This window comes from Atractosteus spatula, chromosome 5 (genome assembly GCF_055471065.1).
Source record: "Atractosteus spatula isolate fAtrSpa1 chromosome 5, fAtrSpa1.hap1, whole genome shotgun sequence".
NCBI lineage: Eukaryota > Metazoa > Chordata > Actinopteri > Semionotiformes > Lepisosteidae > Atractosteus > Atractosteus spatula.
The window spans coordinates 37,386,544-37,414,038 of record NC_142710.1 but is presented as its reverse complement, the minus strand read 5'-3'; the positions used below and the strand labels follow the sequence as shown (position 1 = coordinate 37,414,038).

Genomic DNA, 27,495 nt, shown 5'->3' with positions numbered 1-27,495 from the left:
AGAAATTATCCAAACATAGTAAAGAGTTTAAAAAATCAAAGCTAGCACAGTGCAAACCAGACATATACAAAGAACAGAATCAATGCTAGATTTTTCTCTCAAATGTAGCTTTGGAAATTTTGTTGATTTGAACCTGGAACGTTTTTGCTTTTGTAACCACAAAGGTCATAAAATATCAGTTGAATGGTATTGACAATTTCCTCAATTACAGGAAGTGCATGAACAATGGAAAGAAAATGCTGGCAATTATGTGTCAGAATTCTATTTTTTTCTTTCATCTTCTTTTTCCCTTGTGCACAGTGGTAAGAAATGGCTTTAGTCTGTGTTGGTCTTCTGATAATTACAGTGCCTGTTGCATGGACCTGTCATCCCCAGAAAGTAGGTAAGTCTTAAAAAACTGAAATGCTACCCAGATTGCTGTCTACAAACTTTCTCAGTTAACCGTCCTCATATTTTTGTTGAAAAACAGCTAATTGAAATCATTTTCTATGTTAATAACATAACTAGTGTTCTTTTATTTCTTACTAGACTTTGTCTTGGTCACCTGTTTTCCAAATGCTATTATTGCTAATGTTCCCGAGTGTCCTTATGGATGGAAAATCAACCAGTTATCCCTGGGAGGTGTGTGCTACAGTGGGGTGAACAGTGCAGGATATTTCCGTTTTGCTATTCCCGATCTGACCCCCAAAAACAATTCATACTGTGGAACCCAATCAGAGGTAAGACTTTCACAGACGTGAAAGAAAAGGACACAGGTTAACCTGTGCAATCTAAGACTGATGTATGACATGAGTGCCAAACCGATTCTTCTGTGTAATCAGCTGCTTGATTTGCTTACATATACAGTATATTAAATAATGTTTATGAAGTATTCATCTTAAAGTTGAGTGTAGAGTGTTGAGTGTTTAGAAAATAGCAGATCCCAAAGCTGGGAGCAGAAAAATAAAACTTTCATGTTTTGTTTCTTTCAGTATCTCAGTGGCAAAGATCCCAAATATGTTTTCTACAACTCAATAGTTTCCAATGACACATCTCTCATGGTCAGAAACCAGCCTGTGAACTATTCCTTCAGCTGCACCTACAAAGCTTCTTATTTGGTGAGCAATGCCATCTTTAGTCAAAGGTAAGACATTTGCATGAAATAATTTGGGACAAAATGTATTTAATTACACAGGCATTCTCACATAATAACTTGCAGTGTTTTCACTAAACCATCTGCTTATTCCAGAGTGGCGACAGTTTATGTCAACAATGGGAGCATAGGCTCTTTTAAATCTCAGCTGTCTATGAACGTGTTTACTGTAAGTATTTAACTGTTTTCTTTATCTTTATGGAATTGAAAAATGTCATTTTAAATCAATGTGGGAATGGTAATCAAAAGTAAAACAGTGCACAAAGCTTCAGTTTGTCATGCATTGTGTATATTTTTAGAAAGCTACAAAGCAAAACATTTTTTCACAGGGTATATCTTACATAAACTGATTAGTGTAGAATCTTTTTAAAACATCCCTTGGCTTGTATCAGAGTTGATAAATATACAATAAATTCTAGAAGTCTCATTATGTTTTTGAAACAAACGATCAAACAATATCTCTCTTGAATTCTGGCCAGTGGAAAGCATAGACAACTTCTTATTAACCTATGAGTTATGGGCATTCATCTTTTATAAAACGAAAAGTCTAGTTTTGAAAGTTTACAGTTTGCATTGTAACTTAATGATCCTGCTGTTTGAAATATGGTGAAAGGATCCTTAGAAAATCAAATGAATGTGCTAAAGAGCAACCATTTGAACACTTGACAGTTACTTAGATGTTTTCTGTTGGACATTTTTTAGCCTGTACAGTATTGGTGAGATCACTTGTTATCATCCTTAAATAACTTTTGGCTTTATTTTCGGTATTGTCAAGGATCACACAACGTATTTCTGCCACGCTAAGTGAAATATGAGGAGAAAGGAAGACACTAATTTTCCCAAATGTAAAAAGAAATCCATATTTACATTCTGAAAGGTTTTTCTTACACTTTGAAACTGTGATGTTTCTCTTCCCTTAAAAAACAAGAGTTAAAGGTGTACTGTCTACATAAGGTATGAGGTTGTGGAAGTGATTATTATACAATAGTTTTAAATGTTACTTTGATATGAAAATGTTCCAATAATCCACAAGAGATATTAGTCAGCCATGTCAATAAGGTTCAAGATTTTGAAATTAGTTTCTTGTACCTTTTTAAAGAACGAAGTAAAGAATTCAAATTTTTTATTTCTTATATTCATGTTCTCTTAAGCCTACGCAGAAAAGATGTTTTAAATACTATGCAGTATATAATATATTAACCTTAGATTACTTTGCTGTATTATAGATGGGTTTACATTAATTTGCTAAGATTTCTCCCTTCTTTTAAAGAATTCAAAATTCTTACATACCATGGATGTCCCCTACACTATTGATACATCAGAGATTGGTTCTGAAGTATTTATTGGCATTGAGGCAAAAGGACTGAGTAACAGGTATGCTCTCACTAAGTAAGGATTTCCTTTTGAGTAGACATTGTCTTTCTCTCTGGCTATAACAAATAAGCTCAAATTCAATCATAATATAATGTAATGTAGTGACTAAGCCTTTGGACGCATCACTGACAGGTTGTGAGTTTACATGCGGAAGGTATCTTAGCAAAGTTGCTCCAGTCTACCCAGTTGTATAAGTGGGAACCAGCATTGCTGGGGAGTCATCCCTGTGATAGACTGGCATTCCATCATAGAGTCTACATGCTCTGTAGTCTGCTTAACACTTCAAAAACCAGGATGATCTCTGGCCCGATGAGCTTGTGTCTCTGGAATTGACTTTATCTTTACCCTTAAAAATGTAAATATACAGTAGCACTACTGTAAGTAGTACTTTTAATATGTTTGAGCACTGTAGAATGCAGCACAGATTCGTTTCCTCAAAGGAACAACTCTTCTTATAGACACAAGGGGATACAATAAACTCCGCTTAAATCCAATTTGCACTGCAACTGTTTTGTTGTTTTGTGTTGTATTTGTCTACTAGGATTTAAGGCATACTAGTTGTTGAATACAGTTGTATCACATGTAGCTTCTGTATTTGTTTTTTAGGTTCAAAGTTGTGATTAAAAACTGCTGGGCTACCCCTTCTCCCCAGTTCACTGACAAAAAGAGATGGAGTCTAATTATAAACAGGTGTGTTTCGTTTGCAGTCATTACATAATTTTTCCACTCTAGAAAACTGGATTTAGTATTGATTAAAATATTTCATTTACATCTTAATTTTTGTTGTTGACAACCTGTTTTGCATTAGCATTTAACATTGCTTGTGAAGGTGTGACTTTTCCATACACCTAACAGATGAGAGATTCATAAGTGCTCTTTTTCCCACAGTTGCTCATCAGACCATACAGTGACCATCTTTGAGAATGGAAAAGACAGCAGGTCAATGTTCAAATTCAATTCATTCAGGTTTCGGCTTCTGGAAAAAGTGTCAACTGTCTGGCTGCACTGCGAAGTCCACATATGTGACAGTGAAAAGCTTTTTTGTCAACCAGTAAGTAAGACAAGGATACACAATAGTTAAACTAAGTGCGAGACACCTGTCTTTAGTTCCACAGTTGCTCTTTCATTCTTGTTTGTGTGTGATTATTTAATTAAAGGGATAAAACTAACTGTATCTTCAGACATGTGCATCATTGAAACCATGGACAAATCATTAATAGACCTTGGAGAAAGTAAAGGTAAAAGTTAAATATGTCCAATTGAACCACCAATTGGCTAAACTATTTGGGAGTTGAATTTAGAACCAAAACAAAATGGATTCTACTGCCTCCCAGGTACGTAGACAACCATGATCTTAAGAGCTGAAAAAGCAAAATGGGCTCCATTCTGTAAAACCCATGGATTCTTCACACAATTAAATTTACTGAACCACACTAAGGTTCCATGATGTCACAAATTTACAGGAGGAAGAAGATTCTTCATCTTCATGAAGCTTCTTCATGTGAATGAAGTCACAAAGCAACATCTTAGAATTACACTAAGTAATCATAGCTAATTCTAGTAGATTATCATGATACAGAGGTGCCTTTTTCTGATTTTGGCAAGCTATAATCCAAAAGGATTTTGCTCATTAACCTATGAGTATAAGGCTTTGCAATATGAGCAAGGTTTTGAATAATTTACTGAGTTAATCTATTGATTTACACCCTGAAGAAATGCGGGATGTTGTCATTTCAAACTGTCTCTCAATTATTTAATGAAACAATTGCCTTGTGTAGGTGGTAAATTATTGTCTGGCATGTTCTGTGTCCATACCATTGCCACTGTGCTGTTTGACTTGATACTCACCGGGTACTCACTGGGTAGGATTAAAAGATACAAGCCTAGCACTGTGCCCTTGGAGTGGGGATTAAGCTGTCAAATTGCACACCACGCTGTGCCTACAAATTTGAGTTGCTGTTCTTCTGCAGAATTTCTAAATTCCCCTCAGCCACCACCATTTATCCACCAGAACACCACTTTTTCTTTTTACTTGTCTTCAATGATATGACATGTTGCTGTGATGGCACAACCTCCCTGTATTCCTGGCAGGGAGGTGTGTACAGAATGTCTACAGTATATATTAAAAGTAGGAGTTGTTAGTCCTTTTGTATTCTCTTATTTTTTCATTTTAAGAGTGTTCCATGCAATTTAAGAAGTCACCAAACTGATCCAAATGGAGGTGTGCTAACTGCAGAGTTCCGTGTTAAAGGTATGTTATATTGTTGAACTAGGTAACAACGTACATGAGTGATGAGAATCAAAACACATAAATAAATCAGTTAGTCCCATGTACTGTAACAACATCAGTTGATCAATTTCTTATGCATGTTTCCCTACCATGTTCCTTTACTGGTGCACTCCCATTCTGTGGGTGTTTTCTGCTTGAGTGTGAGTCATTCAGTGACATCAGAATGACTTCATTTCTTGTATAGCCGGTGCCATCATAAGTGGCCAGAAAAATCCCATAGCATTTTTCTGGAATGATGACGGTTTTTCAGAGATAATTACCTTTTTGTTTCTTTTGTTCTTGGCAGCCATTGGCTCATCTAGCAACAGAAAACTTGCAGGTAACTAGAAAAGTGCAAACAATTTCAAACTTTCATATTTAGAAATGAAATGTTGCCCATTTGACTTATTGTGTTTTTTTTCAGATATGGCTCCATACTGCATCTTTTTCATGCTCACAGTGAACACCCTGTTAGGAAGTGTGCTTTCTTCTGTAATCTAAAAAAGGGCAGTATAAGAGCTTAATTCATCAACTGTTAAATCTATTTGTTTTATATGCCAAGTGTGAAATATAAAATGGCATTAAACAATGTTGTACATGGTTTCACACTGTGTTCAGGAGAGAGGAACAAGATGCTTCCCCATGTTTCATACTGTGGTCTCAGGGAGATTATTTAAGGTCTCCCTTTCCCCCTCTTACACGTTGTAATTCAGACAGTCACAAGCATAGTGTTTTTATACAGATGTTAAACTTTCATTAAAAAATGCAAAGCATGTTTTATACAAGGAAAAGCATTATTTTATGATTGCTTCTGGGAAAGTTTGAATTTTGGACAACCTTGATTTATTTTTCTGAGTGGAAAAAAGGACCTTCCTCACTCTTAACACTAAAAACTGCAGTCTGAAAAAAGGTTTAACACTTTTTCTATTACTGACAGTTTTTCAAAAGGAACACAATTCATACAAGCATTAGAATGCAGTAAGTCACATACACTTCATTTTATTCAGTAAATTGTATGTATCATTCTTTGCTGATTATAAGACTTATGTGAATGTTTTTGCCTTCCTAAGAAAACTAATAACATACAGTATTTGTGAACAATGCTTTGTGAACATAAGTTGTGTTTCCATGAAGAGTTTCTGTCATTTTTATAGAAATGTATATATATAGACGTGCGTTCTGTTCAAATTAAGTATGCCTTTGTTCCATCTTATTTGTCATTCTTTCTAACAATAAACGTTTTAAACATAAAAAAATTACTATCCATGACAAATTTTCAGACATCATTCAGATTAAGTAAGCATACCATTTGTTAGGCTTGGAAAACTACCACAGTATTGCATTTTGAGGAAAAAAACAAGTGATAAACAATACTGTATGTAATTATCATGTTATAAATATAATTATGTATGTAAGTTTTTATTGTTATTATAGAAACAGCCCCATTGAGACATAGAATCTTTTTCTTAGCACATTTATTGAAAAATTACATCAGCAATATTGAATACATTTCATTTTTAGGTTAGCTAGGTATTTTTGTCCCTTTCTGGACTTCATGTGTTGAACTGAGTTTATAAGTAAAAGACTTTTTAGTTTATCTATAAGTTTGGACTCAGGTGAGACTGGCTGTGGACTTGGGCTTTTTCGTACTGTCTATCTGCGGGCAAAATATTAATCAGCAGGGTTTCACTTTGCCCGCTATCCTCTCTGCTGCATCCCTGTGTCATTCTCCTCTCCCTCTTCTCTGGATCTTTGGTTTTTATTCCATCAGTCCGCTTCTCACTGTCCTAATTGAGAAAAGAATTCCACAACCACAATAGAGAGCCAGGTTGCTAAGATACACACACACTCTTCAAAATCCATTTTGTCACAGATGAAGAAGTGGACTCTACCTAGATTGCTGTTTTATCTTGATTAAAAAAAAACAAGAGGGTCTAAATACCCACATTCCCCTGCATTCATTACATGATTCTGTTTGTGCTATTCAGGTTTGCATTGTTACAGTTTTTCTTAGGTTTAGGGGCTATGGAGAAGATTTCATATAGAGACAGGCACATAATCTCAAAGACATTAAAACCAAAGTCGTTGTCACTGTGTGATTTGTTTCTGCATTGTTAAAGTCTTCACATATTGGCTTTATAAAGGAGTCAACCTGGCTTTTTAAAGGAGGCAAGAACTTGTGTAGATCGTACTGCATGTTGAATGAATTGCTGCAAAATGACAGGTGGCTCATGAGACCTGAGCACATGAACAGAAACTGGAAAACAGTAACACTGCACAAGGAGAATTTATCCCTATAAAGTGCTTGACAATAACAAAAGAAACCCCACTTTAAACAACACAACACCAGCTAGCCAAATGTCTGTACTGTATATACCAAAGTCTAAATTAAGCCCATGTGAGAATGTGACTCTCTGCTCTCCACCATTTAAGACATTAATCAATTTATACAGTATAGGCCTAAAAGCCTCTAGTGGCAGGTCAGTTGAGATTACTGTTCTCATTATTTCTGACCTTTCACAATCACATTCACCATTCAAACTTTTCTGTTAATGTGTTTTGATTTTTTTTTTTTAAAGCAAGTGTTTTGCCTGGAATACTGAAAGAAAAACAACTGGAACAAGAATAAATTACTAAGTAAGGGTATGGCTTGATATTTTGCCAACAAACACTGCCTTTTTTCAATCTTTCTGGAAAATCAAGGTTAAATACCTTCAAAAGATTTTTGTCGGATTTTCCTGCAGTACTTGCAGAGTCTGGTAGGGGCATCGTAAATCCTTTTTTGCCCTTTAACCAATAGGTCTTCTGGGTTCCTTTTCCCTTTTAGTATTACCAAAACAACACAAATTAGTGAAATGCACTTTAGATACAGTTCACATTTATTTAAAAATGTACATAGTACAAATATCCTACAGTATATCCACTCTGTAGCTGGATAGCAAAAAATGTAGTCTATTGAAAAACAAAGTAAACTGCAAAAATGTCCTCAGAACTGCTTCAAAATAATAAGTCTTAAGGAAAAGAGCTATGTACATGTAAAGACAGTGATAATATTCAGATAATTTGACACTATTTCAGTTATGCAGATAAAAAAGGTAGACTTCATTTATAATTACAAAAAGTAACTATCAGAATTATAGTAACCAGAATGGATAGCAGGACCTGTCATGCAAATGCCTACTTTGTGTGATTTTAAGTTGCACATTAATAAACTTAATTGTGTGTTGCAGGTGTATGAAGCTTACCTTGATTTCAACGTCTCCTCTTGCTTCTAATTCAAATTTGCCAGTCTTGGTTAGAATTTGTGCTGTGCTCTCAGACACATGAATCTTCAAAGCTGTTTGAAAGTAAAACAATTGTATCGCATTAAAATATGTACTCATTTTACAAAACAAAACATATACCTAGAGGTACTGTATGATGCTATTTTAAATCCAGGTATTAATTACCTTAGTCATTATTAATAAGGTATTAATTAAAGTACCTTGTCTCACATTGTGACACTGAAGCAAATACTCCACTGTATTTTCCCAAAACGCCTACCTCATATCAATCAAGAGATTATGAACTGTTTCAAAGCTCCCTTTTTCTGTCAATGCATATTTTTCCAGCTTTTAGGCTCTTTCTTTTTACTAGTCCAGCTATATCCTTCTAATACTGCAGTTCTGTGCTGTTTTCTTAATATACTTATATTGATACGCTTTGAAGGGTATTCTACTTCAGTGCCACAAAACGAGGAAAGAAGCTGCTTAACCCAGGTAGACGATGCTGATTATCAGACTTACGCAAGCTGTTGCTTTCCATCCTTGAAGCTGTGTTAACTGTGTCTCCAAACAGACAGTATCTTGGCATTGTTGTTCCCACAACTCCAGCCACAACAGGCCCTGCAGAATCAAGGGAGTGTAATTAAATCAGTGAACTACTATAAAAATACTCACTTACAACAGTGTGTCCCTTAGCTTCAGCTTTATACAGGTGATCATAAATTCATCTTGAACATATACATTTTAAAATACATTCACTTTGATCATTTAAAACAATGTTTATACTATACAAGCATTATAAAACCTACAGTATACAGTATTTGCATACTGTAATGCATATTGTGGATAATTGATTATTTAAGTATTTGTTTTAAAAGTAAAGGTATCAGCGGTTATTTCTTTTTACCTCTAATAGCGAATTAATATGTTTTTGGTCACTTCAAATATAAATAAATGTATAACTGCACTGTTTTTTTTTACATATATTATTTTTCAATTTCTTGCTTTTTACAAGTTTACAAATACAAGCCTACAGAGCTCACAATCCATGTTGAACGGAAATGGGTTTTACCTGAATTAATCCCTATGCGAAGTTTCAGTGTTTCGTCTGGAAGGTGCCTTATTTTAAACATCATGATGGCACTGAGAAAGTGCAAAGACATGGTGGCTATTTCTTCAGCATGTTTCAAGCCATTGCTAATGGGAAGCCCACTTGCAACCATGTATGCATCTCCAATAGTTTCAACCTTACATGGGATTAACAGAAGAAATTAAAATGCAAGGCTGAAGATCTTGCACAGCAGCATGATCTTAAGAATACACATGCATCATAGAAAATTAATTTGTATGACTAAACAATAAGTAGTTTACTCCTACCCTGTGTATATTTTTCAAAGCTTTGCTGTACTTAAGTATCCTTAACGATCTTAATGACCAGATGATCTTAAACAGTATATACTTTAGTCACAAAATGAGTTTAATGTACAGAAGATGGATTAGGGTGAAGTACTGTACCTTATAGACATCATAAAGCTTAATTATTTCATCGAACAAACTGTAGAGGTCATTGAGTAGGCTGACTACCTCCAAGGGAGAGCTTATGGAGCACATACTGGTGAATCCCACAATGTCAGAGAAGAAGATGGTCACTGTCTCATAGCTTTTGGGCTCCACGGATCTCCCAGCCATCAGCTGTTCTGCAATGTATCTTGTAGGGGAAAAAAATCAAGTACAGATTAGAGTACAGATTGAAATGTGTTGATAGTGTGTTTAATGGGGCCAAGGGAAGTCTTTAAAAGGAGGTGGGTAAAAGTTGCACTTACGGTACCTGGGCAACATGCTGGAAAGAAGTTTGTCTGTTCTTTTCTTCTCTGCTGTGAGCTGGTTTGTTCTCTCCTCAACCACGTCTTCTAGATGGTTGGCATATTTCTCAAGCTTGCACACCATGTTGTCAAGAATACTGACATGACTGAAATATATAAATATACAAATCCACTGCCAAAAAAAAAAGCATTCCCACAAAACTTCAAGGCTCAAGGCGTTTTGCATTCACGTCAGTGTGTGATGAACAAGGACAACCCACCAGATGTGGTGTTTGTGTCTTTGTATGTTTGTTATGCTACATCGTCTTGTTACTTAAACTAGTTATTTCAAACAGCAGGGATCTACACTGTAGTGAAAAAGTGCTTTTTTTTTACATTTTGTATTGTTCTGTTCTTTTCATTCATTATTTTCATTTCTTTATGCAGAAATAATGATCATCTACTTGTATTTTAGCCACTTTATTTCAACAGTTTTTTTATGATAAATGGAGTTTTTAATGAAAGTTCGGGAGGAATGAAGGCAGCCGAGCTCATTCGACACAGCTGCTGCAATTCTCACTAATCCTGACGTAAGCAACCGGTCTCCATATATATCAAACGTCTGTCTCTCCTCTTCCTCGTTCGTTTTCTGCATTCCTCCTCCACCCCCTCTCCACCTTTGCAGCTACCCAATTGGTCGCATGGGGGTCCTATCCTCCCCGTCCAACGGCCGGGAGGTGGGCCCTCAGCCAAGCGGGTTACGCCAAATCTCCACATCCCAATAAACAATTCTAATTTCTCCCAAGCTTTCGGCTGCTGTCATTCCTAGTGAAATGAATATTATTGAATACAAAATGAGGCCATTTCACTTATCGAATGTTGAAAAAGGAAATAAACCACGTTAATTACAGGGAACACTTTACAATGAGTCAGTTTTGATTGTTAATTGCGATGGATTTTCTGCTTCAACACTTCCTGTCAGCTGCTCGTGTATACTGTACAGTTCTTGATTTTGGTTGGCTGGGATCATGTTTGTGAGGATTCTAAACCACAGTATGTGAATTAAAGATGGCTAAATGGCAAGCCTGGCATCTCTTCACTCTCACTAAGGTGTATTAATAAATTAATAATTCAAGTTTTTATAAAGGTAGGAACTACTAACTAGTGGATTCTTTGAACATAATTGTTGATGGTCATTACATACATACTATATATATATTACCTCCTGTTTGTGTGCAAGACTTTTGCTACCCTGTATGCTTAATATTTTTAAATGTTTTGCCTATAATTTGATGCAATCAGCCACCCCTTCTCAAACTAACCTTTCAGGGCTGGCTTCTCGTAATCGTCTCCTGATGGATAAAAAGGTGGGTCTGCGCTCCGGATTTTCATCCCAGCAAGATTTCAGCAGGGCCGATATCCCCTCATTGACTTTACCAATGGACAGGGATGGCCTGAATGGTTGATCTGAATGAGGAGTTTTTATTCGTTCAATAATTTCTAACAAAAAAAGCTTGAGTTAGTACTTTAGAACATTGTGTAAAGAAAACCAAATCATTATCTTGATATACAGTATGTAAATAGTCAACTAAGAATAATTTTCTGTGCAGAACATATATATTGGCAAATATAAAATGATATTATATGTAATCCAGCATGACCATATCTAAATTTGAAATCAAAAAGCAAACACTATATGGAAAAAAAGCATATCTGTGTAACAAATGTAGCATTTTTGTTATACATACACAACTATTTAAAAAACTTTCTGTTCCTCATACAGGAAAGCTTTCAGTGAAATATTCCAGTTTAAGGTTAAAAGACAATGTCAAAGTAAAAAGTGAGAATAAATTACCTTCAGGTTCCAGTTGGACATCATGGTATGGGCCCACCTCACCATCACAGATTAGCTCCCGCATTATAATGGCAAAGCTGAAGATGTCCCCTTTTGGGGTTCCATTAAATGGGTGCTGCACAAGTCTTAATAACTCGGGGGCTGTCCAATAGAGTTCTAAAATATAGCAGTCACTTGTTCATGTGTTGCTATAAGGCAGAATTAAAATCTTATCTGTCCATTCATAACACAATTGTCTTCATTAATAACTTATCTCTTTTAGACTAGATGGTTAGCTAGATGGTTAACTAGATTCACAACTAGATGGCTAGTTTTGCACGACTAAAATAATACAAAACAAAAGGGGAACATAAAATTACTTATTTGTTTTCTTTCAGATCTGTTTTCTTTCAGATCTTTTTGAGTAAATGCTGTACAGTGCGTAAGAGGTAACTTCTTCAAAGGCATAAAAAGACCGATATTTTTATTTTTACTTAATTTAAATGAAAACTCCTAACTACTTCAGTAAGCAGAATATTTTACTTGAGTATATCAAAATTATTTTCTAAGAACCCACCTTCATATTTTGGATTTTCCAAAGGGATCACCCTATGTTTGGTTCCATGACGGAACTCCCACAGGCCAAATCCAGAAAGCTTGACCTGCATGCGACTGTCCACCAGACATGTAGTTGGCTTCAGATTTCCATGGGATCGGAGATTACTATTGTGAATAAACACCATGCCCTAGTGAACATATTACAAACAAAAGCTGAAACAACCACTTTCAATCCACACATGATTTTGATTTCACACTGCATGTACAAGATCTGGGTGGTGCCGTGATGCAGTGTAAGCCTTCCGGTCTCGTAGCTCTAGGACCCTGGATTCAATTCCGGACCTGGGTTGCTCACTGCGTGGAGTTTGTATGTCCTCCCTGAGTGCACGTGGGATTCCTCCGGGTGCTCCGGTTTCCTCTCACAGTCCAAAGACAGACTGCTACTGTAAGTTACTGTAATTGGCTTCTTGAAAAGCGGGCCCTGGTGTGAGTGTGTGTGTCTGCCTTAAGATGGACTGGCGTCTTGTCCAGGGTGTACCCCCTTGTGGCCCCCTCATTGTAGCCGGCCATTGCCTGCCAAGACAGGCTCTGGCTCCCCCGAGGCCCTGAACTGGAAGAAGCAGTTCGAAACTGGATAGCTGTTCAAGATGTTATACACATCGTTCACCTTCTGTGAAGTTAGCACTCACTAGAAAAACAACAGTGATGTTTTATACATGGGGCAGCATATTTTACACCATGCAAGCAGAGGATTCTCCATCCATGATCCCAGAGGCTTATAACTTCTCAGTCTCAGGTCGCAGTCACTTCACAGAAACAATCAGCCTCCAATTCCAGAAACTGGTTTAAGTAAAGTATTACACAGGAATTGTTAAGTGATAAATCATAGCCCTGCTGTTATCACAAAAACCTACAGTATACAGCTTTCTCTGTGAAAACAATGATGTTTGTTTTCATATCGTTGATGAGGGAATTTAACTATACAATGTATTAAATTAAAAAAGCTTTTATATACTCTAGTGTTACACAACATAATTTGTTTTAATTTGGTTTTATAAGAAAAGCAGGGAGGAAACAATGTGTGTAGTTCAAGTACATTAAGAATAAGTAAGATTTCTAAGAGTTAAAGAATAAGATATTTTTGAAACATTATTATTGGATTTTTGTAAAAGTACATCTTGCCTATGAGAGAGTATCAAAGTGAATAAACACAGGGAATTAAAACTATTTCAAGTGTTTAAGAGTCCTCTTATCTAAACTCCCTTTTAAGCTGACTGACATTTTGCTGTAAAATAGTTAGCCCTGGGAAGAGGAACTTGAAGGAGCTTTGTCTCCCCATGAAATGTCTTAAACACGGTAGATTAAAGAACTTACTGTAGTTACACCAGATGCAACATGAGTAGCTCATACTCACATTAACAATGTCATAAGCGAAAGACAGTTTGAACATCCAGTCCAGTTCAATATCCGAGTTCCTCAGAACATCCTGGCAACATATTATTAAGTTAAGCAAAACTGAAACTGCAGAATCTGGGTCATTTGCAACATCTCCCACAAAGAAAAAGGAATATTGTACCTTTATGCTTCCCTTTCTGCAGTACTGTGTTACGATACAGACATGTGGTGGTTCTATGCAAACCCCAAAAAATTGTACCAAATTTTCATGCTTCAGTTCACGCATCTGTAGTTGAAGATAGAAATATAACATGAAACATGGATGTGAAGTCATTCATACTAATACATTTTAAAAAAGTAGGCCTTGCATATTCAGCTTACTAGAATTCTTTGAACAAGGAACAACAGTAATGAATACACATACTGTAGGGCATGTGATGTGTGTATTTCGATAATCAGGTAACTTGATAAAGTTCCTCATAAATTATTAATTCTCAAAATGCAGACAGTAAGCATTCAGGAAAGCATATTTGTTTAGATTGAGAAGTGGTTATTGAATACAAAATAGAGGGTACACATAAGGAGTGAATGCTAAAATTGGGTGATGTAATTAGTGGAGTACTGTACTGTAGGGATCCCAACAGTTAGTACTGGAGGGATCTGCACTATACCACTGTTCTTAATATACAATATATCAGTCTAGATAGCAGAATAATTAGTAAACTGGCCATGTTTGCAGATGATACCAGATTAGGAGGATCATCTCACATTGCAGAAGTAACTGAAAATAGATAAAATTCAAAACTGGGCAGACACAAGTCAGATGACGTATAATGTAGACAAATAATAATAATTAATAATAATTGCTTACACTTATATAGCATCTTTCTGGACACTCCACTCTAAGCACTTTACAGGTAATGGGGACTCCCCTCCACCACCACCAATGTGCAGCATCCACCTGGATGATGCGACGGCAGCCATTGTGCGCCAGAACGCTCACCACACATCAGCTATCAGTGGGGAGGAGAGTAGAGTAATGAAGCCAATTCATAGATGGGGATTATTAGGAGGGCATGATTGGTAAGGGCCAATGGGATATTTGGCCAGGACACCAGGGTTACACCCTTACTCTTTTCGAGAAACGCCCTGGGATTTTTAATGACCACAGAGAGTCAGGACCTCGGTTTTATGTCTCATCCGAAGGACGGCACCTGTTTACAGTATAGTTTCCCCATCACTATACTGGGGCATTAGGTGAGCACCCCCTGCTGGCTCCACTAACACCTCTTCCAGCATGCAAGGTATTGTATGCATGTAGGAAAAAAAATGTAAACTATATATCTAAAATAGGAAATGTTGAGCTACAGTAGAAGAGACTAGATATGAAAGCGATTTAGTAAAAAGTAGTTGTTTACTGTATGTTGACACTTCTTCTAAACCTGTACCTTATATCTAGAAACACAGTATACCCTACAAGATTCACATGTGCTATCCTTCTTTTGTAGGTTTCTGTTAGATCCTTTATTTTCTTAAACTAATAAAAATAAGGTAAGGTAATAAATAAGAAGGCAATATTTACCACTTGAAATTCTTCAATAATTGATGGTTTTCTCATATCACTAAGAATTTGCCTCTTAATGTATTTGATTGCAACCTCATTACCCTGAGAGAAAATAAAAATGAAAAGGTTTTGCTTCAGAAAAATTATTGAGACTTTAATCTCAAAATACCACAGCAAACTTATGCTCTCCCCATCACTCACAGGAGCAAACCACTGGAATTATGAAGCTGTCTAAATAGTTGTTTCACATAGTTGTTTTCTATCCATTTATGGTACAGTCAGTTTCAAAGCATTGTTTCACAATTCATCATTTACTTTTCTGCCCACGCATCATCAACAATAAACAATTAGAAAATTCCACATATTTGAAACCACAAAGGTGATTGGAAATCACATGGATTTGACAACTTAACTTTCATTCCACTCAGGAATAAAGTGTTATTTTTTTAAAACAAGAGTAAAGATGAATAGAGGGACCTTAATTAATTGCTTGAATAAGTCACTATGATCCCTGTTGAAAGAAAATGGTTTATGAAGTTTTGGTGTTCTCTTATGTCTTGTGTTGTAAGTCATGTGAGAACCTATTTCAGGAATTTTGCATTCTATTCAGTGTGAATCTGTGCTTCCAAATGGTATAACAGATATCTGAAAAGGTCTTACCATGCCAATTACTGTTGGGACCTAAAAGTAAAAGTTTTCATGTGTCTTCCACACCGTGAGAATGTGCTCTTTCAGTAAGAATTGAGACTGTGTGATTGCTTGTTTCAGGGAAAATCTTTTTGAAACTTTTTCCTTTTAAAGCAGGGCTGGCGAATATCTGAATTTTTTTTAAGTAGCTTAAGGAAACTTTATTTGATATAATTAAATTACTGTGTTTCACGAGGAATGACAACGCCCAAAATCAAAATTTAATGAACTATTGTGGAGCGAATGTTTGGCTTAACCCGCTTGGCTGAGGGCCGAACTCCTGGCCATACTATAGGACGAGGAGGCCAGGACCCCCATGCAAGGTAACCAAGGGGTCGCTGCAGAGGTGGAGTTGGGGGTGGAGATGGGATGCAAAAGTCGCAGGCGAGGGAGAGAGATATCGCATTTGGTATTTATAGTATTCGGTGGAGGAAGGACGAAGGGAGTGATTGCTTATCACTGACAGCTGGGAATGATTGAGCGTGGTTGTTGTCATCCCTCTCGAACTTTAGTTTAATAAACTCCATTTCTTAAGTTGAAAGATGTAGGAACCAGACTGCAAGTGTGTCCTCAGATACAAGTCCAAGGGTACCTAATGTTCAAACCTCTTCACTTTTGGCCTCCTACCTGAGCATCCGCAAAACTTTGTTTGTTATTATCTAGTGAAGAAACGAGCAGCAAGTTCCCATGTATGTAAACAACCCCATCCACAAGAAAGAAAACCAGAGGGTAAAGTGTAAAGTGTGAGCACTGAGAGAAAAATTGCCATATCACACAAAGTAATGCACTTACTTTGTATATGCCTATTGTTGCATAAACAACTTCTTTCCCCATTTTATCTCTCAAGCCAAAACTATTGCTGCTAGAAATCAAAGTCTGGGTTCCACAACTTCCATTTTCCTTCATTGTAGGTGTTGTAGCTACAGACAAATTGTGGTTTCCCTAAGAGTGAGATAGAATGAAGCAGAGTTAACAATAATTAGCAAAAACAAATGTTAATTTAAAAAAAACCCTTGTCTTTTAATTTTGCTGTTATATTTTCAGAAACGTTAAGGATGTATATCAATATTATATACTGCCTTCCAAAAAAACTAACCCTAAAATCAGGTCAATCCACCACCAGCATCAATTACAGCTGTAACATGTTACTGTATCAAATTCAATTGACATTTACAGTTGTCTGTGGAGGTTATTTGTGACCCTTCAGTGGTCCTCTTACATGGTCTTAAACCTGCCATCTCTCCCTTTACTTCAATACTTTTTTGCCGCCTAAACTGCTTGCTGTTTGTACTTATCTTTTATTTTTAATTTCTTTTAATAACCACTGTCTGGAAACAGCAAGCAACAGCCGCAAGGCTGGGTACAGCCTAGACAGGATGCCAGTCATTCACAGGGCAGACACTCGGACACAGACACAGATACATTCATACACTCACACGAGGGCCAATTTTCCCAGAAGCCAATTGATTTAGTATGTTCTTGGACTGTGGGAGGAAACCGGAACACCAGTAAACAGTAAACATGGGGAGGACATACAAACTCCCTGTAGATAACATCCAAGGTCTAGAATTGAACTTAGGGCCCCAAAACCACGAGGCAGCAGTGCTAATCACTTCAGCACTGTGCTGCCCCCTATGGAGCATGTAATCACTTAATATGTTGGTGGAGAAATCTATGTAGGTCTCAATGTATTTGGTTATTTTTGTAATTACAGGTACCTCCTTTTAGTCAATGCTGTTTCTTAATGAAAACATAAGAAAACTTATTGATTTTGGTTGAGCTCAGTTTTATATTCACTTTCTACTGAAAATGAACCCTTTTTTCTTTAGCAGTGGTACATAAAAAGGGCGGCCATTTCAAGTGTTAATTATGCAATATTTCCAATTTTTAAATAAGTCATTAATTTGCCTAGACTAGACTCTTTTGTGTTTTTCTCATTTGTTTTATTCATTTATTTTTATTTAACCAAATAAAAACACAGTTTTTCATTTGTTGGCAAAAAATAACACTGAAAGCAGGAGTAAAGTCCTGAAAACACAGTAGTAGTTTTTGTCTTTTCTATAAACTGGAGAGATTGAAAAGGGTAAGCTCAGTTTGAAATAGGACACTTTTTCTTATGTTTTCCTATGAATGCTACAATGTACATGTAAACAATGGGGGAAAGATCAACCGAATTTTGAGGGAGAACGGAAAAAAGACTTACCTTTGGATCTTTTACAATGGTGATGTCGTTATAGTTTATATGCCACCAGGCATCACCTAATCTAGTTTTGAGTCTGTATTTTTGCACCATCAGCAAAGTAATAAATGATGCCCCGAAAAAAGCTGTGACAAGCAGAATCACCACCAAGATTAAAACTGATAAATCTGCAAGAGAAACATTCAATGCGCTGAGGTTGGTTGAGTGTCCATTTGTGAAACAGAAAATAAAACTTTCATTACAAAAGTGACATATTTTTGTATCATAATGAAACGTTACCATTAATTAGCAGTCCACACAGCTCATTGTCAAATCCACAGTCTGGTTTATCTGCTGATGGTCTGCCACTAGGCCAGGAAATGTAGGAAAATTCAGGAGTGGGGCTAAAATGGGAAATACTGAATAATTACACATGAATTACAGGGACAAGAAATGATTTAACACTGTTATACTGATGTATTTAGTGGCTACAAAGTGATGATACGCAGTTTGACATTCAAGTACCGATATAATTGCATAATCACCACATTTAATGAGCAAATGTGGTGAATTTTTTCTTATACAGGTACAGTACACTGTGGTCTGCTGACAGAGTTTCAGTCCTGTGGAAAAACACTTTTAAAAATGATAAATTACCTGACAGTGCTTTTGAAGCTGTCATACTGTAAAACAGGTACAAACTTGGAAATGTTTTTAGACAATTGCAGATCATACACAGCATAATCCATATTTCTTCCTCCAGATGCATCTAGTTTCACAAGCCCTGTTGCACCTAAAAGAATGACCAAAATGTTACAAAGAAATTGCTTTATATTTCTAAAACTACAGTCACATTCTAATCAGTTTTTAATATTTTCTCATACCTTTATGAATCAGTTTTTAAAATCCTTATTCCTTATTATTATACAAGAATTGCATACCCATTTCAGGATATTTGTGGAGGTTTTAATGTCATCTTCCCAGGTATACCTTTCAAAATATTTGACTCCTGTACTAAAAAGTGCAAACCTTTTGTTATATTTGTATTGAGTGCTTCTAAACTTGAATTATTCAAATAACTATATCATGAGAAAAGAGTACCATAAAGCAAACAGAACTGGAACCAAGGGAAACAAAAAAGTCGATAAGAGTACATTGTTAAGGGTGCCTACACAGTTCCAAAAAAACAAAGGAGTGGACCCTGTGCAGGTTCCAGCTGATAGGGAAGTCTAAAAGAATGTATATAATTCGCTGTCTGCAACGGAAATCTAGAAACAGACTGAAATCAAGAACCAGGTACACTAGGCAGTCCTTGGAGACACAAAGCTCCTGGAGCAGGAGACAGAAAAACAGAGAAACCAGGAGGTAAAATGAGAAAAAAAGGACTGAACTGACAAGGACAAGGAAGCAAGGTAAGGAGCAGAATACTAGAGGCAGGGAAAAAACAGGTAAAGGTACTGATTTCAGTGTAGAAGTAAACAATACTTAAAAGAAAAAAAAATTAAAGCACAGTTTAAGTAAGGCTGAGGAGAGGAGGCGTGGAGCCCTAGGTACACTAGTCGATTCGTGATTGGCTAACATTGTCTGCTTCGCCAATAACTAGTGCTTGAGGCTCCCTCTAGTGGCAAAACAATGGAAGTGCAACCAACCAGACGGAACTGTGCAATCTTAAAGTACCGTATAAAGTCCTATAGACATGTGTAATGTAAAGTTTTGGTGTCATTCAGTTGTTAAAAAAGGTAAAAATTCAATAGCTCCAAAACAGACAATATGGAAGGCTCACTGTAAGAGGTATTGCAAAAACCATGCAACCATAGATCTGAGGCTGAGATCAAGAAATTACCATAGAACATGATATTGCTCTGGTCTCTCAAGAGCTGAACCAGCTCCCTGCCATTGCGTGGATCCTTGCCTGCTTTAACCATCTCCTTGAGGCCCGTCCCATAAAGCAGAACTGCATCATGGAGAAAGGCTGCATAGGAGCTGACCTGGAAGACAAACAATAGCAATTAAACAACAGAGCATCATTGGATTTCAGCCTGTATTTGGTGTGTGGGACACTGAACATCAGAATGCAGTAGAGCAGGACTGTTAAACTCCAGTTACAGTATAGGGGGTCAACAGCATCTGGTTTATTTGTATCGTGGATTTGCAGCCACTTTTTGGATCTCACATGTCCTTCAGATCTTACGTGTTATTTTTCCCAAAGAGTATAGGACCTTGTGTGAGACTTTGGTACCTGGAATGAATGATGAAATGCTTTTAAAATTACGATCAATTATATTGCAACTTCTGGCACATGTCTGCATGTGCTTTGGCCATGTGCTATTAAATGGAAATGATGACGAAAATTAAAACCAGATCTTGTGTTGCTTCAGTGCTCTTGGCGACATGCATGATGAAATGGGGTGTGATCAAAAAATATTATGATACTATTTTCTTACAAAATTCTTCTTAGTGGATAGACTCCTTGCCTCTTACAAATAAAGAACACTATCAAGCTGTAACATATCATCGGAATATTTCTTAATATAATGCAAAACACTGATAAATGAAGGTGCTTAAACCTTTTGTCATAGGTTTGTATTAAATTGTTCTCTATGATTTTTTAAGTTTTATAATTTAGTTTAAGTTTTACTTATAATTGAAAAAGTGATGACATTTCACATACATTTGTATATCCATGTAGCATATGTAATTCTAAATTCCATGTTTCATCCAGTAAATTCCTATTAACTAAAACGATATGTTACCACGTAACATTTTTAATCAATGGAAATATAATTGAGAAAACAATGATGAATGGTTGAGGTAAAATGAAAGCCATTCAGAGATACTATATAAAGTGAGAGAACTATGCTTGTTTAATATGGGTCTTATTCCTACATAGAGAAATAGAAAACAGAAATAAACATGCAACATTATTGCAGAAGAATTTAAATGTCTCAAACGTAACAATGAATCTGAAAACTTTATTATGTTTTTTGTTATTTTATGACTTATTACGCACTTGATTTTATTTGGGTTTCTTCAGTCAAGTGGAATAATTATTAAACAATCAGCCAATTTTATTCTTTCAGTGTTTCAGCTTTTCATAGGACAAATTAAAATAATTATATTTTGCTTTCCTCATTTGATTAATTATAAGAGACATACCTCTTTCTCAGAAGTTAGGTTGCTGTAGAATGGAGACCCTTTCAATCTCAGATAAACTTTTTCAAGGAAATCATAGTAGTCATATCCGTCATAGGATTTCAGAGCAATCACAAATGCCATGTCAAAGGCTTTCAAAATATCTTGTCTAGTCCCTTGTTCTGAAGCATGTTTCCATAGGTAATCCTAGCAAAGAAAACAAAGACTTCATGTTTTTACTAAATCAATTTCTGGATCTAGTTGTGAGAGAAATAAATAACAGTAGTTCAATATACTGCATATGAAAGCAAGGGTTTTTGCAGTTGAAGTACTACATACTATACGTACTGTAAGATGGCTGTAAATACATTTCCTAATGCTTTAAATCTAGAGCAATTCTCCATTTTTTAAATGGATAACATATCAAGAATGTGCAAGTGGACAGGCTTTTTTATCTCATTTCCTTCTCAAAGTTTTTCTTTTGCAATACCCAAAAGTTTAAATTTCATATTTGTTAATTACATTTCCACTACATGTACATACACTACTGAACAAAAGTTACAATGCTGCAAAATAAGTTTGATCTTAACTTCCCCAAAAGCTGTAGTTTTTATTTCTTAGCCAGAATCTCGTGAACTAGAAAGCTTTCAATGTCTTTTGCCCCCTTTGCTTTCAATCATTAGCCTAATCTCAAGAACATTTGCATACTGTATGTAATCCTTTGATTTGGACTCATTAGTACTGGTATGTAAGTGATAATGAGTTGATGTTGTGCTTTATAAAGTAGCAAAAAAGTAATTAAAAACCCAGGTAAATATAAAACATGTAACACTTGAATTGTACAGTGACCACTAGAGAGCATACTTTGGTTAAGTGAGTTCTATGCCTTTTAAAACACCAGTGGTTGAGAATCTGTCTCTGCATTGTTAAAAGAAAATAATATAATCCAATAAAAGTAACCAGTGCATTTTCTCATGTTGCACCTGGCCTTAATTTAGAACAACAGAGCCGCATGTAATTAGTAGGTACTGTAACTTATGATGGCTAATTAAGCATTATTTTTAATAATTACTTTTGAGATATAATTAGTGATTAAACAAGAACAACTGCATAAGCACTCTTGAAGTCTTCAAAATCAATTTTCTGTATTTATTTGAGTACTTCAGAAATTAGCCATGGTCTTAAATGTTGTTGTTTTTTCTGTTTATTTTACTTGCAATGCCTATATAAAAAGATTAAATAATTCACAAAATAGCATTAAAATTGGCTTTGGCCATCATTCTGACTGGAAGAAATTAAGGTTCACTGAGTAACGGGTTATTTTTTGCACTCATGAAGTTCCAACTTGTTGGTGACATTTCATATCCCAAGAAGGATAATAATCCCAGACGTGAAAAATTCAAAAACTGAATATTAGTTTTACATTTAAAAATGGAAACTAATGGGAGAAGCATGTTAAGCACATCTTGCTTCTTTGGTAACTAGCAGTGCTTCATGGATATCATATGGCTTTTGCCTGAAACATCTTCAGAAATCTTATTACTGACAACTATAGCCCTTTGTATAAACAAATGTTACTATTGTGATTTCCTAAGTATCTTCTTCATTCTTGCTGTTGTACAAGAGAGACACGCAAAGGGAAGACCTGGGTGTGAGTCTTATATACACAGGAGAGAGAAAGGGTCCAAGATTGGGATCTAACATTCCTCTTGAACTTCTGTTATAAACTCCATTATTGAAAATCTATGTCTCTAATCTAAGTCTGAATATACTGAGAGAAAAATATTAATAATAGCAAGTTTGTAGAAGTTTAAAAAAATGCGAAGGACTCTAAAAATAAAAATAAAAACAAAGTGTGATCCAATATTTTTTAAATATTCTGAGTAGAGAACTAACTTCTCTACTAAACGTTGGTGTCAAAATGTCTCTAGAAAGATAGGAACTCCTGACAAACAGACAATTTGGGGATGTATCTACAATATAAACCTTCGGTCACGGATGTCGGAAAGGCATGCCGTGGAATGGCCAGAAGAGCAAAAAAAACCCTACATGTAGTGGCAAAACGGGGGTTAGTCCGGGCTCAGGAGGTCAGACTATGTCGGGTAGAAACCTATGTCCTCAGGCCGCGGAGGAGCTAGGCGGGTCTCAAGACATCCGAACCGTCAATGGTGAGCAAGGAGGAAAGGGTAACCCGGAAATATATAGCCCCACACAAAACACACCGGAAGAATATGTAAAGCACAGGGAAACTAGGAGCAGGACAGAGTAGGAGAGTAGAGGGCATGACACCTTCTTTTAAATCTAACACTAACAGAACTGTTTTGAGGTCTTTCACCTCATATGGGGTTCATTTCATTTCAGGAAATCTTTCATTCCCAGTGCAATTAAACAATTGAACAATTGAAAGTAACTACTTTGTCTCTTGTTTCTTTTCTCCTGTAACACTACTGTATTCTCTTCCCTTTTGGTGATGTTTATTTGGCATTGTGTTGTGTTTGACTGGGCCGTAAAACAAATTTCCCCTAGGGGACAATAAAGCTTGAATTGAATTAGAGACAGTAGTGAACAGAATGGGAGTCAGTGGGAAGTTCCCACAAAGACAGAAAAACTAGTGTACAGTACATGTGTATAGCTCAACTATATACTGTGGCACGAAGTTCTGTGGTATTTTCATAAGTTCCCAGCATCTCATTTTTCTAGAATATACTCACCACATAGCCACTGACCTCAAACTGCTGGATAATGAAAAACACATACTGTCCGTTCACTAACTCCTGCTTTTCAGCTTCCAGCATCAATGAGGTCACATCTTCAGAATTACAAATTACAATGATAACTGCAAAAAAAAGGTATAAGAAGTTAGAAAACCGTAGCAGACATGTATGGTTTTCCCTCCTTTTTCATTTCAATGGTCAAGCTGAAGATTGAGTGAGTGTGTTGAAGATTTTTTCTGTTGCGTTAAATAGATAACACCTGGACCCTGCCTATACAGTGTTTATGCTGTCTGCATGATGATTTACAGATGAAACTATTAATAAGATTTTTCACATTGTGTTTTTGAAACACGATTGTCTCTTAACCCATTCCCTTTCAGACTAACTGATCCAGGAATGTATAATTACGGATAAGAGGAAATAGCTAAAGTGAGCAAAACTGGTCTCTGTTTGGAAAATATCTTGACTCTACACCTTAACTAACCATTCAGCTTGTTCCATACCTTTTGGAGTGTTTTTAAACTCAACTACTTGTTCAAAATCCAACTCAATCATGACTGATCCTAAACATGAATTCAGTAGCTTGGATAGATTTTATCGATTGCAATTAGGGGAATATCAGAGTATTTGGCTCATCTAGATGAGGGAATGACAGCCTAGATGTGAGGCTAAGGCTGGCCACCCCCCGCCCCCACTATTGAAAGAAGTGAGCTAGAGAGCTGCAAGGACATACAGTAGATGGAGCAGCAGGAGAGATGCAACAGAGATACAAGAAAGGAAGACCTGGGTGTGAGACTTGTGTGCAGAATGAATTAAGATCTTACCTCCCTCCAGAACTTCTGTTATAAACTCCTTCAGTGGAAATCTACATCTCTATCTAATTAATTTTTAAGTAATATCAGGTTTGCAGAAGTTTTAAAAAAGCATGAATGACTTTTAAAAAAATAAAGAGCGAAGTGCTTTAAGAACCAGCATTTTTAAATATTGCTATATTACCTCTAACACTAGCATCCCAAAATTCAAAAAGGAACTGGAATCAGAAAGCTTTTGTTCACTTATAATAAATCCTTACATTTATACAGCACTATTCTGGACACTCCACTCAAAGTGCTTTACAGGTAATGGGGACTCCCCTCCACCACCACCAATGTGCAGGACCACCTGTGCGATAGCAGCCATAGTGCGCCAGAACACCCACCACACACCAGCTGTCAGTGGGGAGGAGAACAGAGTGATGAAGCCAATTCCTAGATGGGGATTATTAGGAGGTCATGACTGATAAGGGCCAGGAGGAAATTATGGTCAGGTTGATTTTTCAACACACCTAGGATTTTTAATGACCACAGAGAGTCGGGACCTCTTTTACAGTATACTGTCCCCGTCACTATACTGGGCATTAGACTCCAGGGTGAGCGCCTCCCTGCTGGCCCCACTAACACATCTTTCAACAGCAATCATAGCTTCCCAGGAGGTCTCCAATTCAGGTCAAACTACACTGATTTACTAAATTAAGACTTCTTGACGAAAGACTTTTAATGAATAAGGTATAAACGTGATTTCCTCTCACAGTCCAAAGACATACAGGTAGGCAAATTGGCTTCTGGGAAAATTGGCCCCGGTGTGAGTGTGTATGTCTCTTTTTGTGTTAGTTTATGTCCCACGATGGGCTGGTATCCTGTCCAGGGTGCACCCTAACTGGCGGGCATTGCTTGCCAGGATAAGCTCTGGTTCCCTAACGCCCCCGAATCAGAAGAAGATACTTGAAAATATATGGATGGATAAAATACATCCTAACCACCCAGTGTGGAACTTATCTGAACCCTTGAAGTTGGTCTACCCAAACCATTGTTGCAATGAGAGTAACCATGAACATTCCCCAAAGCTACAAGTATTTTTGAGACACTTGCACAATTGGGTTAATATACTGTACATAACCAAACCTGGGCTGACTTTCAATTTCAACAACATTCTTATAAAAATACTAAAGGCACATAGTACATGAAGATAACAAATAATTTTTTAATTGCTCCTATAAAAAACAAGGAGAGCAGTGTCTGACCATGAAGATGTGGAAACCGACATCTTCAAAATGTTGCACCTTTTATAAAACAAAAATTACAATATTATTTTTAAAAATGGCTTTTCTCTTTCTGCGTAGATAAATGGCTCATTTATACACTTTGATAGCTTCTACATCCAAAAGCTTGTTTAAAGGATATCAGATTATGGACATTAAGGACATCAAGCCTGTTGGGAACCAATAACGTTACATCACAGAACAAAAATGTTTTCTAAAGTTTTTTTTCTAGTTGCAAAAATGAGTAAATAGATTTCAAATATAGCTTATATTTTAGCAACTTGTTAGGAATATTTTGTTAGTTACATGGAATATTACTTTTCTTATCAAAAATACACATTGCCCTTTCATCACAGAAGCAGATTAAGTCAGCATTTTAATTAAAACAAAACAACCCCAAAGATTCTGAATCAGTTGGAAAAAAAAGTGTGTACTTACTTCTAGCAACAGTAGAGATGTACTTAATGTTCTTGTGGGTGAGAGCAAGGTTGCTGGTATCATACTTTATGCTAGCTGTGACAATGAATTGTGATTTCAACTGCCTCTCCATTGACATCCATAGCTCATTAATTTTGTCCCAAGTGCTTGAGTAAGAACCCCCTCCAATCATTGCCACATATTTCCAGCCAAAGTACTCCAGTGTCTTAATCAGGACCTCTCCTGCTTTATGGAGAGGGGACACCAGTTTAATGTAAGTATCATATACAGCATTATTCTCCAGTTTGGGCGTCTGACTGGCATAGCTGAACATTGGGATGTTCCATTGAGATGCCATGAGACCTGTTACCTGTTAAAAGAAAACCAATCACCTCTGAAGCTGTTGTTCAACACAAGCAGTCTTTGGGTTTGTCAGATACAGTTTATTCTAGAGAATATGATGGTTAAAACAATTTATTAAATAGAAAACTTGCAATCTCATAAACTTCAGGGAACATTTAGTTTAAAATGAACCTTAATGGCAACTCTGACTTCAAAACTGTTCACAAGATAGCATAGATTCTTCAGAGTCACTAACTAATATATAAAATAAAGTAAGGTATTCTTAGGATATGGTACAATGTGTAAAAAATTATTCATACATTTTACCCATTTTTCTTCAGATAAAAAATTTCATTACATGGCTCAGTAATTAAGCAACCCATTAAACTACTTCAGAACAAAAGCAGGATATAAAAGCTTGCTTTTTAGCAATCAGTTTGCTTTTATAGAAGTCAAAGGTGTCACAGAGAAACTCATGTAAGACAACATAGGCTTACACAGGATTCAAAATGTCAGGATTCAAACAAGCTTATACAGCACATTTAGTATCAAATTTTACCTCCTTACCTCTGCTTCCTCTGCACAAGGAGGACCAAAGAGTGCTGAGATGTTATACTTCCACACTTGGTCAATGAAGGAACTGAGTGAAGTCTTGGAATCGCAGTTTGAGTCTGCATACACAAAGTCCAGAGTGTAGTTTGTAAGGAAGGCAGGATTAGAATTTAGCTTGTCTAAAGCCAGCTGCATTGCAGATCC

General features: G+C 36.4%; 2 protein-coding genes across 2 annotated transcripts; one reads left to right on the top strand and one right to left on the bottom strand.

The window, feature by feature from the left end:
- The first annotated feature begins 309 nt into the window (after positions 1-309).
- On the top strand, positions 310-5,276 carry tectb (tectorin beta). The gene is made up of 10 exons (XM_088916785.1): positions 310-382; positions 529-719; positions 972-1,123; positions 1,229-1,301; positions 2,403-2,506; positions 3,113-3,196; positions 3,395-3,557; positions 4,682-4,757; positions 5,083-5,115; positions 5,200-5,276. The coding sequence occupies exons 1-10, from the start codon at positions 310-312 to the stop codon at positions 5,274-5,276; spliced, it is 1,026 nt and encodes a 341-aa protein (XP_088772911.1).
- Positions 5,277-6,373: 1,097 nt separating this feature from the next.
- Positions 6,374-26,767, bottom strand: gucy2g (guanylate cyclase 2g). Its single transcript, XM_088915794.1, has 21 exons — positions 26,419-26,767; positions 23,901-24,025; positions 21,214-21,396; positions 19,901-20,045; positions 18,715-18,850; positions 18,358-18,461; positions 18,082-18,245; positions 16,671-16,820; positions 15,210-15,293; positions 13,809-13,913; positions 13,647-13,718; positions 12,252-12,420; positions 11,696-11,851; positions 11,163-11,340; positions 9,867-10,007; positions 9,554-9,746; positions 9,111-9,285; positions 8,561-8,659; positions 8,021-8,112; positions 7,488-7,595; positions 6,374-6,562 (listed from the first exon to the last, which is right to left on the bottom strand). The coding sequence occupies exons 1-21, from the start codon at positions 26,753-26,755 to the stop codon at positions 6,374-6,376; spliced, it is 3,105 nt and encodes a 1,034-aa protein (XP_088771920.1). The 5' UTR covers positions 26,756-26,767.
- Between the last annotated feature and the right edge of the window lie 728 nt (positions 26,768-27,495).